This window comes from Schistocerca serialis, chromosome 3 (genome assembly GCF_023864345.2).
Source record: "Schistocerca serialis cubense isolate TAMUIC-IGC-003099 chromosome 3, iqSchSeri2.2, whole genome shotgun sequence".
NCBI lineage: Eukaryota > Metazoa > Arthropoda > Insecta > Orthoptera > Acrididae > Schistocerca > Schistocerca serialis.
Genome location: NC_064640.1, coordinates 441,306,642 through 441,323,071, shown reverse-complemented (window position 1 = coordinate 441,323,071; position 16,430 = coordinate 441,306,642). Strand labels below are relative to the sequence as shown.

At 42.9% G+C, this 16,430-nt stretch overlaps 1 protein-coding gene across 2 annotated transcripts in view; it reads right to left on the bottom strand.

The window, feature by feature from the left end:
- Window positions 1-16,430, bottom strand: part of LOC126470335 (alpha-1,3-mannosyl-glycoprotein 2-beta-N-acetylglucosaminyltransferase) — a 92,279-nt gene that overhangs the window by 22,618 nt on the left and 53,231 nt on the right. For both annotated transcript variants that reach the window (XM_050098123.1, XM_050098122.1), the window contains exon 11: window positions 299-429. In XM_050098123.1, coding sequence (XP_049954080.1) covers window positions 316-429 — 114 coding nt within the window. In that variant the 3' untranslated portion in view covers window positions 299-315. The remainder of the gene's footprint in view (window positions 1-298; window positions 430-16,430) is intronic.

Sequence of the window (16,430 nt, the reverse complement as noted above, 5' to 3'; positions counted from 1 at the left end):
AGCACTGCCATGTGGTCACTTGCAATCATTATATGGCAGAAGCTCTCTAATAAAGAGTTTGATGAATGCTCCTCACCTCTTCTGGTCTCCCTGTCTCTTATATTATACAACCTGTTCCATTCCTGCTTAGGATTCCATAGCATGGCCTATCAAACCCAGCCTGCATAGCCTTCAGCTTCACTTATGACTGCTTCAGCTTCAAAATGTAGTACGTCAGACATACAGATTCTCTGACAATGTGAATTCAATATCAGAGTCAAATGATATTCATTTAAGTAATTATATATTCCACACTCACCTACAGTCTCCCCTATGCTAGCTCCATGTTGGATCGTAACTTTTCCAGTTGGCATTTGGTGCTAAATATACTCTCCTGCCTTTGTACATGAAGCTCACAACACCACGATATCCAGTACGTGGGACACCACTCTGTATAAACATAGTTAAGTGCATTAACAAACCTTCAAATATCTGTCTGGAAATAAATTCCAATAAATAACTAAAAACTTTATGTTCAGGCAGCCACTCATTCAATAAATATAACTAAGAAGGAAAATGAGTTAAGATTTCTCTGAACATTTATTAAATATGCTGGTAGTGAGCAACGACAAATATCAAAACCATAAAGCTAAAATATAAGTAACAGATACTAAGCTATAGTGTTTTCATTATTATATTACAAATACAAACCAAAGAATAAAAATTGTAAATAAAAAGTATTAGATAAAAAACAATATGTTCAGATATGATACTGGTCAAAGTATTGAAAAGCCAAAGGCAGAAGAGTGGCTCTATTTAGATATATAAACATTCATGAAAACTGTTCAGGTAACCAGCTGAATGGCAGTGTAAAACTGTTATGCTTCAAAATGTTATTCTAACAGGTATCCACAAGGAGGGGCATGTCATCCTTACCCCCCCCCCCCCCCCCCCCAACCCCTCAACCTTGAGTCTGGAGTACAGAGGTTTTAGTCATTACATAATTGTCATACACCATGGATAACTTTCACGTCTCCAGTATATAACTTTTTGTGTAACTGCCAAAATTTAATTCTTGTGGCATAACATCTCTAAACAGACCAAAGACCAACTCATTTATACCACCCCCCGCCCTGCCCTCCCAGGTAAATTTCTGCAGAGAGCTACAGTCACACTCATCATCTTCTGGTGAAATGTCAAGGCAAAAACATGAGTTGCAATTGCCCTCTCTCCTTGAGTGCAAGCAGTAACCCAAGATACAGGGCACCAGTCTTTTGTAGACACAGGCACAGTGGTCTGCCCCCTGTCAAAATTTTCAATTGGTTCATACGGAGCCTGAACTATCTAGGTTCCACTGCATTATGAGAGCCACTTTATTTGCGACATTTTTTCTACATTTGCCTTTTCTTCCTTCCGAGATTACAGATACATGGCAGTTGTGGGTTTAGAGGAGGGACTTGTTGGTTCCCTTCCACAGACTTCTTACTCCATTACCTCCAGGGATGAGTCCTCTTTGGACTCATCAGTCAACCCAAGAGATGACCTAATGGCTTTGAAATTGCACTTTTATATTTTTGTTTATTTGTGTGATGAATATCTTTCAATAACTGTCATTTTGGCATGCTCCTTGTATTTTGTGACACACTTTTGCTGTAGTGAAGCTCTCTCGATATGGACATATTTGTATGGGCACACAGCAGCAAGGTCTTTAGCACCTGCATGAAAACAGATTGAGACGAGTGTCAGTAAAATACACAAAACAGGAAGATAAAACAGCACGTAAAATGTAGGTAACAAAAGTTGGAAAACTATGGGCACACCTGCACAGAACCATGGAAGGAAGTATTGCATCAGTGGTAAAACATTAATGACACAGGAAGAAAGTGGTTAAGGAGCTATAACAATACAGCAGATGGACAAGGATGGCTGACCACAAGAATAAAAAAAGGAGAAGCCAGGCACCCTGCAACTCACTAAAACCTCTAGCCTTAAAGTTTAGGCCAGAGTCCAGACACATAACAAAACTTTAAAACCTTAGTCACACTCCTCTCATCATCAGCTAAAATAGAGAGTAGATCCCCCCAATATTTGCTTCTGCCCTTGCATCACAATATAAAATGCACTCCATTAAAATGTGGTGAGTAGAGATGTGCACGCCACAAGCATCACAAAATGGGGGATTGTCTCGTAGTAGTAAAAAGCTAGTGCTCAATTCTAGGACGCGTGAGGGTCACTTCATTCCACCTGAGAAACTGGCAGGAGGAACGCCACAGTCAGGTTGTTGACTTCACTAAAAGCAGCTTATTGGCTATCACTGCCAGCCATTCCTCATCCCACAACTGCATGCACTCCCTGTGCAGTGTAGAAACAACAGCCTGCAAGGGAATGGGACACTGTGCCACGTCCTGTCCTCTGTAGGCCTCCTTGGCAGCCCGATCAGCCTCTTCATTTCCCCATATCCTTACATGACCTTGCATCCAGCAGAATGACACATGCTTACCCTACCATTGGAGGAAGTACAGTTGGTCAATATATCAGCCGGACCAACCCCTCAGCTGGGTACAGGTTCTGTAACAATTGTAAGACACTAGGGGGAATCTGAGTAAATGAAAAACTGTTTGCCCCAAATACGACGCATCTGCTCCAGTGCCTTCAGGATTGCATGGAGCTCCGCTGAGAAAATAGTATACTCGACAGGAAGGCAAATCCTGGTGACATAGTTGGGGAACACGACAGAGCAGCCGAGGGAATTCCCTTGTTTGGAGCCATCAGTGTACACTACTGTGAAACCTAGATGTATATCTAAAATGTTAAAAAAGAGAGATTGAAATGTAAAATCTGACATACAATCTTCCTTAAAATTCATCAAGTCTAAAATAAGCCTGGGCCTCTGGAGAAGCCAAGGTGGAAATCTGCTCCCATTGCGATGTAAAACATGAAAACTGGCCACACCATCTCTAGAAGGAAATCCTGTGCACGAATCCCATTGGGCCTCACTGACTGTTGCTGGTTACGAAAAAGTCTTTCCAGTGGAGGCTGAGCAATGGTATGGTAGGTGGGTGGGTGTGTAAGGTATGGGCAGTAATTATATACCTGGCGCATGGTAGGTAGCCCTTGCCTGATGTCAAGTGGTGGTTCACTAGCCTCTGCACAGAGGCTAGGTGTGGGGCTTGTTCTGAATGCCCCAGTGGCCCACCGAATCCCTCCATGGTGCACTAGGTCCAACATCTTTAAATAAGAAAGTCTTCCAAACCCATACACTGTGCACTCATAATCGAGCTGAGATCGCACAAATGCCCTGTAAAACAGGAGCAGACAAGTCATATCTGCTCCCCACGTACTGTGGCTAAGACGTTTTAAAATACTTAAAGCTGTAAGTGACCATTTTTTCAGGTCCTTAAGATGTGGTAACAACCAACGTAAGCTTAGAGTCAAATATCAGACCCAGAAACCTCACTGTATCTTTAAAATAAGGACAGTGTCCCTCATCCTCTATCCAGGAAAGTTTAAAATGGAATGAGAATGGTTAAAAAGAACCCACACAGATTTCTCGGTAGAAAACGTAAAACCAGTTTTCTGCATCCATTCATCCAAATGTCGAAGAGCTTGTTGCAACTGACGTGTTGTCGGTTGGTTTGTGGGGGGTTGAAGGGACCAGACTACGAAGGCCATCGGTCCTGACATGTTGTCATTGCGAGGCTTGAAGAAGAGAAAAATACAGAGAAGTCATCCACAAACAAGGAACACTGGACAGGGCTTTTCACTATGGACATAATGCTATTAATAGCTATGGCAAAGGCAGTCACACTTAAAACACTGCCCTGAGGGACACCGTTCTCCTTCTCAAAGCAATCAGGCTCGGTACCTAAAATATCATGGTGAGAGGAAGGGCTGAACAAACATGGGAAGACAACCACAAAAACCCCATTCATGATGTTGCTCCAGGACAAGATGCCTCGAAGTAGTATCACAGGCCTTCTCAATGTCAAAAAATATGCCTACAAGGTGATGCCGGCATAGGAAAGCCTGTTGTATAGGTGCCTCCAGGTGGGCAAGATTGTCAGAGGTGGAGCGATACCTACTGAACTCACACTGAAAGTGACTAAGGAGTTACCTGGATTCTAAAGATCCAGACAAGGCAGCAGTTGACTATCCACTCCACAGACTTTCCCATGCAGCTACTAAGGGCAACACTATGGTAACTACTTGAGCATGTACAGTGTTTCCCATGTTTTAAAAGAGGAATTAAAATTGCCTCACGCCACAATTCGGGAAAGTGACCTTATGCCCAAATGGCATTAAAAAGTGCGAGGAGGATATCTTTCTTTCACCTTGTGAGGTACCGGAGCATACTTTAATGGATTCTGTCATGACCAGGGGATGTGTCACAAGCCACAGACAATGAAGGATCCAGCTCCCACATGGAAAATGGGCAGTTTCAATCTTCATCAGAGGTGGACTGGAAGTCCAAACTGGAAACATGGATCCTGATTGGCTGTTGTAGTAACTGTAGCAAAATACGCCATCATAGTCTGGGCAATGCCTCATGGATTGGTTTGGAGAGTGCCGTTCCCCATTACAGCAGCCATGGGGCACCTGCTTCCTCTCCCAGAAATTCTCCTGGTGGCCTCTCACACAATAGAACTTTTTCAAACGATTAATGGTGTTCAGGAACTGTTGCCACGACCTTTTCTTGCTCTCTCAAATAATTCAGCGACACTTTGCCCTTACCACCTGAAAGGCTGCAAGATTTTCTGCAGTTGGCCGATACTTGAAACTACACAGAGCTGCACACTTGGTCCTGATTGCAGAGCAGCATTCGGCACTCCACCAAGGGATAGGTTGCCTCCTCTGTTGTTGCGTGGACTGTGGAATGGATGCTGCAGCAGTGCGGAGGATCATTTTGGTAATATGATCCACGCATGCCCAAGCTTCCACAGGATAGAGTAGCATGGAGAGCTGCATCAAACCAGTCTCAGGACTGAAGACCACAACAACAACAACAACAACAACAACAACAACAACAACAACAACATGCCTCGGCATTCACACAATGTTCAGACTGGACCAACTGGCTATAAAATGTCCAGTCAGCTCTGCCCAGCACCCATCATGGCAGTTTCATTTCGGGTTCCACCCCATCTGGCAGGTGAATCTAGATCGGGAAGTGATCACTTCCACGCAAGACATCAACCACTTCCCATTGAGCAGTGTGAGCAAGAGCTGGAGAGCAAAGTGAGAGATCAATGGCAGAGAACGACCCAGTTGCTGTACAAAAGTGAGTGCTCTGTCCCACATTTATGCAAGTATGCACAAGATGAAAGTAAAAGAAACATATTGTCAACAGATGACAGACATGCACTGATACAGCAACTGCTTGTAAAGTCATTGTAAGTGACAGAGGCGAGGAGTGGTAGTCGGTACTGAGGAAATTACATACGCTTCCTCTAGCTCTCTCTCCCATCAGGTCGTCCTTTTTGAGGAATAGTAGTATAGCCAAATCAATGTCTGTAAAATTTGCTGGCATCATTCATACATAGCAGAAAACAACATGCTTGTGAATGCAAGCAAACCTGATTTAATGGCACCACAGTATCATTTATAAGAAAAAGTGCAATTTTTGGGGAAGTAGGGGAATGGGCATTGGCATAATGAATGAATGTCAAACTCCGACAGAGGTGACCACATGTATAAATATCCATAGTATTTGTCCTTCTCTTATTTATAAGACAGTAGCAACAAGTTATAATATACATTCAACAACCATGAGGTTCAGACAAGAATGGCCACTGGCTATGAAAGGCACCAAAAATCAATATTTGGAGTTACACAAGGAAAGGAACATGAGCTAAATAAAGCCCGCCTAAACACTGGTCAAACCTTGCTTCAGCCACCAAAAGGATTATATCATTAACTACTGTTTTGAGAAGACTTCATGAAGCTGATATGTATATGACACAATTAACTACACGAGTGCATTCACAGCTTGCTGAAGATCTGCAGTGGACACACCAAAATGGGCACTGGATATCTGACCAATGGAGGACATTATGCTAAGCCAGAACCAATTATTATCTGACAAATATCTGTGAAAGGAATGGTTTTAAAAGAAACTTTGCCTCTGTGGGAGGCAGTATGTCATTAGATGTCTTTCTAAATGGTACTGTGACTGTGTAGACTTGACATGAATTATGTAACATTTATTTCAGTCTAATAGGTGACTATTCTATAGTACAGGACAACAATGCTTCACCACACAGGGTTCATCTGGAAAGCAAACGTCTTCAACATCAAGAAACATAGTGCACAGAATGGTCATCATTATGAGGATCATCTGAATCACACATAGGATATTTGAGATGCTGTGGGAGGCATGTTGGTGTTTGCAGTCCTCTCCCAAAGATCTCTGGCACACAGAGAACAGTTATGCAAGACAACAATCAGTTTTTATTAATCTCATAATCACCATAAATAATAGCTTTACGCATTGCTGTATTGCTCCTTTCAATAATCACACACCATATTTAAAGTGCTTCTGCTACATCACAGTGATATATCCACTTTCAAAACTTTTTGAAGTCTTAACATAACTTATTTATGCCTGGATTATGTTTCTGGGGTCTCACATATTAATACCATCTTACTGCCACATCACACAATTGGCAATGGAACAGCAAGTTTCCATGCAATGCCGATAGCGGTCATGTGGGATCCAGCAGATCCATTAGAGCACACCCACTGAGCCACACCTTCAGCAACTCAGTACTACGAGTGCCCTCTGCAGCCGCAATACTGGGCAGCTGGTGGCAGCTGCTCAGCCCTGACAAGATCTAGATCCAAGGCACTGTTGTCATTTTCAATGAGGAATTCTGGAGCAAGCAGTCTCTGTTTCTCCAGGAAAGGTAGCTATGTCACGAGCTGTGGTGTACACACTGCAGTGTAGCGATTAGCACCACTGGCTGGTGTGCTGCTGGTAACTGGCACAAACCTAACCACCTGTAGTTATTTGCTATTTAGTATTTATCATTTCTGAAGCTTCTTGAAATAAATTACATTTGGAATGTTTGTACATTTGGAATGTTTGTACATTTGGAATGTTTGTACATTCTGTATTATTCAGTGTTTGTATAAACAGTGGCACTCTCCGTCCATGAGTTCAGTTTTGTTCTGGCTGTACACTGGTGTTCGTAAGAAACGTGCTTTCAGTACAAAGTGTTGTACTTCGTCAATGACCGTTTTCAGGTTTGGACCCTATTGTAGCTACGATGTGACAATATCCTTTTAAGCAAATGGTGATGTTACGGTGTAACAGCAAATGTCACACATGATTCATATCATATGTGTCCGGCAGGAAACATAGGGGTGTGAACAGGAAAGAGTTTTGTATTAAGCTATTTGTTAGCAGCCAACTGAAAACAAATTACATGGAGTGTCCCCACAAGATTCTACCTTAGGGCCATTATTTTCTCTTGTGTATGTTAATTATCTTTGATCTTTAACATTACTAGATGTTGAGTTTATTCTGTTTTCCGATGACACAAAAATTGCAACAGCCAAACCTAGTTTTAGGAGGATTGGCTCATGAAATTTTCATGAACAACGAAAGGTTCCCAGCCAACCCTTTGTCACTCAACACTGAACAGACACACCATATTCACCTCATAAGTTTTAAGATGTTTCTTTCCAGAATATGTATAAAATATGATGACTATCAGATAGAAAAGGTTGACAGTGTTGAATTCATAACTCATGAGGAATTCAGTTGGGAGCAACTGCTGCAGCACCTAAACATGTCTTTATTTACAATGCAGATGATGACAGACACATTAGGCACAAAAATTAAAAAAGCTTGCGTACTTTCACTGCATAATATCATATGGGATGATTTTTTGGGGTAACTCACCAGGCCAAGCACGTAGTTTGCATTGTGTGTGTGGTGAATTCAAGAATGTCCAACAGAGGCCTATTCAAGGTACTAGAGATACTAAATACAGCTTCCCAATAATGAGCATGTAAGGACAGTAGTAGAGAAAGCAAACGGCTGACTTCAGTTAACTGGGAGAATTTTAGGAAAGTGTGGTTCACCTGTAAAGGAGACCGTGTATAGAACACTAGTGTGATCCATTCTTCACTACTGTTTCAGTTTCTGGGATTTCCATTGGGTCAGATCAACAGAAGAAATATGAGAATTCTGAGGTTTGCATCTAGATTTGTTACTGGTAGGTTCAGTCACCAAGTGAGTATTACAGAATTGCTTTCTAATCTCAAATGCAGAGGGGAAATGATGTTACTTTGGTGAAAAACTGTTGAGGGAATTTTTATAACTGACATTTGAAGTTGACTGCAGATTCCACCGCCATCAACATACATTTCAAATAGCAATGCGTCATTTTTCCCTCACTCTATTTTCGAAAGCAACAAGAAAGGAAATAAGTAGTAGCGGTGCAAGGTACTTTCATGAACCATACACTGGCTTTCAGAGTATGTATGTAGATGTAGAATATATTTCTTCCTTAATAAAGTATGTCAAATAATGTATCTCTTTTGCAAACTAACACCTCAGTTCATTGAATCAATACTAAAATAAGACTAATTTCCATAGCAATTTAAAATCACTTACTTTGGTAGAGAAATGTGTTGATTATTCAGAAATACACATTTTCAACAACTTGTCAGCAGCCATACAACAATTTAACTTCTAATAAAGTTCAGTATAATAGGAGCCTACAGTACTTATTAGTGGGCAACTTCTACTACACTGACAAATTTCTTAGTAGAACTGCTTCATGTATACATTAATAATAATGTCAAATACAGTGTTACACAAGATCTGATTTCTGCAAATAGTGCAGTAATGTGATCAACATGAATAAGTGTCATAAACTGATTTTCTGAATGGTGATGTGCAGCTACAATAGCCTAGGGATTATCATAGCCAGCACAGTGTATTAAACATTTATGAGATTTGTGACAAGTTTGTTATTACTTCTTAAATGAAAATACACTTAAGGGGAAAAAACTGCGGCACCAAAACATACAGTAATGAAATTTCTGGAGTAAATTTGTCTAGATAACATACTTAAGTGATTAACATTGCAAGATAACAGGTTAATGTCAGCATGAGATAAGCCACAGCAAATGTGAAATGCTGGTACATTAAAAAGCGGTGTAACTGCCAGAATGTTGAATACAAGCATGCATTTTATTGTATAGGTGCCACATGTCAGTTCCGAGGATGTAGTTCCACGCCTGTTGCACTTGATTGGTCAATACAGGTATGGTTAATGCTACTTGTGGATGACACTGGAGTTGTCTGATGTCCCATATGCACTCAACTGGAGACAGAGCTGGTGTTCAAGCAGGCAAAGGCAACATGCTGACACCCCGTAGAGCATGTTGGGTTAAATTAGCGGTATGTGGATGAGCGTTATCCTGCTGGAAAACATCCCCTGGAATGCTGCCCATAAATGGCAGCTCAACAAGTCATATCACAAGACTGACATACAAATTTGCAGTCAGGATGCGTGGGATAATAACGAAATTGTACCCCAGACCATAACTCCAATTGTAGGTCTAGTGTGTCTAACATGCAGACAGGTTGGTTGCAGGTCCTCAACTAGCCTCCTCCTAACCAATACATGGCCATCACTGGCACTGAGGCAGAACCAGCTTTCATCAGAAAACATAAGACCTCCACCCTGCCATCCAATGAACTCTCACTAGACATCACTGAAGTCCCAAATGAAGGTGGTTGGGTGCCAATGGAATGAACACTACAGGGTGTCTGGTTCGAATCTGTCCTTGAAGTAACCAATTTGTAACAGTCCGTTGTGTCACTGTGATGCCAACTGCTGCTCAAATTGCTGCTCCAGATGCAAATTAATATGCACCAGAGCCATACACTGAACATAATGGACTTCCCTCTCAGTAGTGCCATGTGGTCTCCGGATCTTGGTCTTCTTGCGATCATACATTCTCGTGGCCACCACTGCCAGCAATCGTGTACAGTGGTTACATTCTTGCCACGTCTTTCTGTAGTATTGCAGAAAGAACATCCAGCTTCTTAAAGCTCTATTACAAGACCTTGTACAAACTGAGTGAAATGGTGATAACGGCATCTTCATCACCTTAAAGACTTTCTCGACTCACATCAAGTCATCCAATCTCAAAGGTAGCTACCGCTCATGACCATTACAGCATGTATTTAAAGCAAATATGATCGTCATCTTCATAGCGGCACTACCTGAGCCACTCTCGTGTGACTGGCGTGAAATCTGAATTGAAACAATCTTTCAGATGCAGAAACGCAACAACCAATTTTCATTTATGTCACACAACTCCTCCTCCGTCCTGCGATTCTTTTCCATGGAGCATGTCACTTAGGCATTGTTGAATAAACATTAACACATCTTTTTTTTTTTTTTATAAATGTGTATTACGTATTCTTGTTTATGAAGCATTCAACGTCTCCTCACTATGGATCTATGGAATAAAATGTGTATCTAATCTACTCTAATCAGCAAATTCTCACCATGAATGGACACAAGGACACTGGAGTAGAGTCCTGTTGATGGATGAGTACCAGTTTAGCAAGCTTAGTATCCCCGCCAGTGGACATCGTTATGGGAGCAAGTGAGCTGGATTGGGTCACATGGCAAAGTAGCATGGCATGCTGCCATGGACAGCACATGTCAAGCATTGTATGGGCAAGACAACTGACCCAGGTGTTCACCTGCCAGCAGCTATATGCCACGCCCATCAGTTATGCTTATTTCAACTACCTCGCACCTGGCTTTTGCTCTGTTTCCATGTGACAAGTGTTCAGTCAGTCACATTGATCATGCCTGTATTTATCTCCATGCTCAACTCTGTGTGATGTTTGGACACTCTGTTCTCCTGTAGAGTGACTCACCCATCAAATTTCATTCCCTCTTCCAGGGTTCATATCTCCAGCTTTGTTGTTGAGCCACCATTGGATAGTATAGTTACATTTGTACTGACAGCAAGCGTTTCATGGGGTTGTCACACCCTGTGCAGATACAAAAGCATGGAAAGATGTTCTCATTATATGTGCAGATACAGAAGTGGTGTCATAGGACATTCCTGTGTGTGTGTGTGTGTGTGTGTGTGTGTGTGTGTGTGTGTGAACTTTTTTTTTTCCCCCCCTAGTGTTACTTTGTAGCCACCATGGACCTGACATTTTTGCGATGCTGGCAGGAGTAGGTGCAGCAACAAAAGTTACAGCAGGACCAGATGCAGGAACTACTCAAACAGACTGTAGACTTGCTCCACTCTCACAACATGCCGCTAGTGGGCCAGACACCTGAAGGGAAGCCTTCTCCCCTACTGCTATTCGCCGGTTCCAATGACTCTGCAGATTGGTGGGTGAATTATCTGCACCAGTTGGCGCTTCACTGCCAGGTAGGATTTATCTTCAATACCACTGATAAGGCCACATCATTATTGTCAAGTAGTGTGGGGTTCTACAAAATCAGGCAAAATTTGAAACCCTCCACGAAGCACGAGAAACGTAACTTTGATGAGCTCTTGTCGGCTGTTGTCACAATATTTTGGATATCAAACCCATGTGGTGGCAGTACGGTTGCAGTTGAACCAGCACCACAAGTGCCCCGGGCAATCATAAGCGGCCTGGATTGCTGGCCTGCAAGGTCTGTTGTGCAAGTATCAGTTCGAGTGTCCCCAATGTGTTACCTTACATGGACTTGCTAATTAGGTACATGATTGTTTGGATAGCACCTGGCACTAAAGTCTGAACTAAGGCACTGGCTAGTCAGACACCTCCTTCAGCGAAATTACACAGATCACCGAATCACATAAACTTTGTGGAAAGGGATGTACTTTCCAACAATTGGCACGTGTGGAAGTTAGCCATGTGTGGTACACAGCCCCTGGTACACTGTAGTGTTGGCCATGTGACTGTATCTTCTGATGAGCCACTCTTTGATGTGCCATTGATGATTTGAGCATGGTGCTATCATGGTGTTCCCTGACTTTGCCCACAGAAAGCCTGGAGGGTACACATAAGTTGAAGAGTCATTATCCTCACTCGCAAAGTTTTTTGGGTTCTAGGCATCCCTCCACATCTGAATCCACTCAATGGGCAATTTGGCGGTGCTGCCCCAATTGCCATGTGGTCCATATTACATGGGTTTGTATTTAAATGCTGTGTGTGGGATATGTTGGAAAGTCGGCCATTTTGCATCAGTTTGTCACAGTTGACAGGCCACAGGATGGCTCTCAGAGGGACCAGTGTTTTCCCTGGACTTAGAAGCTGTTTCTGAAACCCTACTAGCTTTGCCCCCAGTGTGTTCTGCTAACACTGGTCATGGATGACTGATCTATTGAATTTCAGCAAGATATGGGAGCAACTGTCAGCCTCATTAGACTAGACACGTACTGGCTCTGGGGCTGTCCTGCACTGCAATGGCACAATGTCAAGTTGTGTGTTATAGCAAACAGTGTATTCCTTTGAGGAAGCAATTCTCTGTATCAGCATGCTATAAGAATTTGGAATGGCAACTTGTGTAGTAAGTGGTTAATTCACTGTTGGTGCAAAATATTTTTTGGGTTAAACACCACTTCTGTTTTTGGCTTCCAGACTGACATACACTTAGCATTTCAATTGGTCACCTTTCAAGATTTGGAATCTCTACTACAGCTACATGATAAACTGTTTGAGAATAACTTGGATTGGGCAGAAAATTTTGAGACACTCATCATGCTTAAGCTGTCAATAACACCTAAACTTTGTTACCCCCAACCTATTCTCTTTGCCATGCGAAATGTGGTCAGGGTCAAGTCGCAACATTGGCAGGGCCTCAGAATTGTTTCTCCTATTTCATCAAGTCAATGGGCACTCTTTTGTTGGCGATTCAGAAACCGGATGGGTCGATGCACCTCTGTGGCATTTGTCAACGAAGAGCCAACATGCAATGTGTTGCTGACTCATATGGTATTCCGCATCAGGAGGCATTCAAGAAGTTGTCAGGGAACCAATATTTTTCAGGCATCGATTTGCCTGACATTTGCCTCCAGTTGCCGTTGGGCACTGGTTCTCAGAGTTTCTTTGTGGTTCACAAGATCTTTGGGCTTTACCAGTTTAATCGCTTGCCTTTTGGAATTTCATCTGTGGCAGGAATTTATCAATGGTATTTGGAGCAGTTGATTTAGGACATTCCCTGTCTTGTAAATTACCTCAGTGACATGTAAGTCACAGGCTCTACACAAGAGGAGCATTTATGAAATCTTTATGCAACTTTCCAACACTTCCTGGAGAACAGACTTCGTTGGAAGTCAGAAAAATGTAGTTTATTTCCCTACAATGCATTTTTTGGGTTATGTGCTTAGTAAAGATGGCCTCATGCCTACAAACAAGCACAACACCTGAAGGATATCCCATACTTTTTAGACCTCGAACATCTGCCTTCCTCTTAACTGGCTTCACCAAACAGATGTCAGATTTTTAATATTCATGGAATGTTACAGGCTTTTCAGTCCCTCAAGGAGTGTTTGTGCTCTGTTTGTGTTTTGGCTTCTTTTATGCAGGATAAACCATTAACTCTGGCCACCAACGCATCCCAGAATGGCATAGTGTGATCCTCTCACATTGGAACCCAGATGGCACTGAGCAGCCTATTGCTTACCCACTGAAGACACTTTCAATGGCACAACATAATTATTCACAGGTGGAAAAGTACACCTTGGCTATCATTTTTGCATTGAAAAATTTTTCCATTTTCTTGTATGGAGTGAAGTTCCTACTTATCATCAACTACAAGCTGCTGGTTTTCTTATTCAACCCTCATTCCAAGCTAATGGATAGGATACCTACAGATTGTAGTGGTGGTGCTCTTTCCCAGTAATTATCACTATGACATTCATTACATGTCCACCATCCAGCATGCTAATGCGGATGCATTATCACAGTTTCCAGTGAAACCAAATTCAGAGTTCAACTGGCAGAAGGCTCTCATTTTCACATTGGATGATACCTTGGAGAAGACATTGCTTGATTTTCCTTTGACAGCACAGGAGCTCATGACCACTGCATCCACTGCCCAACTTTTTAGGAAATTTGTTTCGACAGTCCAGAACGGATTACCCAAGGACATCCCTATGGTAGTGGGGTCAGTGTGGCCTACTTTTTTGTCCTACATGGGCACCTGAACATATTCCAATGGTGTTTCATGTTTGCCATGGAGGAGCAAAGCTGTCAAGTGGTTGTCACTCCAGCATTGCATCCTCTAATACACCAATTGTGGAGTGCATTGTACTGGGGTACGTCTCGTATGAAGGCTTTGGCAGAGTGTCCCATCTACTGTCCAGCAATTGATCATGATACTGAACATCTGGTGTGGACTTATGTGACCTGTGCACAGAACTACACTGGGTCGCAGTTCCAGTTTTTCCCTTGGTCAGTCCCAGAGCATCGTTTGGAGAGGGTGCATCTCCATTTTATGGGTTCCTTTTTGGGAAGCATGTGGTTATTGATAGTAGATGATTTGTCCAATTTCCTGGATGTTGGCAAATTGAGTTCCAAAATGTCAACAGCTACCATTCATCCACTGCCTTTCATTATTACTACAGAGGACTCCCCTTAGACCCTTGTATTTGATAATGGTTGGCAATTTGAGCCACAGGAGTTTGAAGATTTCTGCATTTGCAATAGTATCCAGCATCTGACTACTGACCTGTTTCACCCAGCTTCCAACTCAATGGCGGAGTGCTTCTACTGAACGCTCAAGACCCAGATGAAGTCCACATCTGCCTTGTTCCACAATAATGCAGTGTCTAGTTTTTTCATCACGCACTGGGCAACACCAGGAAATGGCTGAACTCAGTAGGAGCATCCACATGGGCACCCGCCTTGGGGTCTTTTCGCTTTGTTGCAAACCAAGTTGCATGCCCCAGACTGTCGCGGCCCACAGAGCTTTCCTGATGGGTATGCCACATAAGGTCTTTCGGTTGCCAGGAGGGGTGGCTCCCTGGTATAGTGGTGAGCCACAAGGCTCAGCATTTGTTTGTCGTGGATATCAGTTTGGAGCAGCTGACCCATCATTCCAATCAGTTTCATCTGCAATCTGTTGGACCCACAGTGCCACCACCTCTGTGCCATTTGGACGATGGGGTCGTTCATGGTGTTCTCTCAGTAGGAGGCTCCAGAGTGTGGCAGCATGCATGCCCACTGCAATCCCCACTACGCTCTCCACTGTCCTACTTTTGCCTGCAGAATAGGACACTGGCGACAAACACTACTGTAATTCCAGCTGCGGAGCCCATGGAACTGGAACCAGTACCTCCTTCCCCCACTCACCCGTGGCTGTGGCCTTACCCCTAATGATGCAGATGGAATAGCCATTACGTCAGCTTTCACAATTTTCCACCACTCCAGAGGCATCAGCATTGCTTACTTCAGGGATAGATTCAATGCCGGGGAATGTCACGCCCTCTCCAGTTTAATAGAGGTCATGGCACAAATGGGGCTATTTTCAACCCTGTGTGTCCTTAAAGGATGGCAGTATTTAGTATCCCTGCCAGCAACCATTAATATGGAATTAGATGAGCGAGTATGAGTCTCATGGCAGAGCAATGTGGCACTCTGTCATGGAAGGTGTGTGCAAAGTATTGTACGGGCAGAACCATTGATTCTGATGTTCCCTATCGGCAGTGATAAGCCGTACCCATCAGTTCTCCCCCATAGATTGACTTGCACGTCAAGTTTTGTTTCCTCTTCTGGGGTTTAGCTCCCTGGCTATTTGGTTGAGCTACCATCTACTATTACAGTTACATTTGTGCTGACAGTAACTGTTTCGCAGCATTGTCACGCCCTATGTAGATACAAAAGCACTGAAAGCTACTGTCATTATAAGTACATCTGGTTCATACAGGGGTGATGTAATGGAAAAGGTGATATTTCAATCCCAGTGTTCTTGTCCAAGGCAGTGGCATGTACATTGCTACACCTGTTTTCTGGAGATACTGTAACAGTAGCAGTCTACAGGCATAACCATTCAGTACTGACATGGTGCACACGTACTTGCAATATACAGACATACAGACTTAACACATCTAGAGTGGCCGCCTTGCTCCCCAGACTTTGATTATACGTGAAAGAAACTGAGCTGAAGGGTTGGACCACCACCATGGGCCACAAAGAGCATTTGTCTAGCAATGTGAGGTGTTACCACAATAAAAGTTGGATGGTTCCTTCCACAGTATCAATCTCCATCATAATGAAACAAGTCGCTATGTTCCCAGGGCACCTTCTAGTGCACATATTATCACTGCATTTCATGATGTGTGGATTTCTAACATCTCTTGACTCATGAGTATGAAAGTATGTTACCTCATGAGGCCCAGCTTCTTGAAATACTGGACACAGTGCGACAGTATAAATGAAAGCCCATCTTTCTCAAATCAAGATAAAGTAC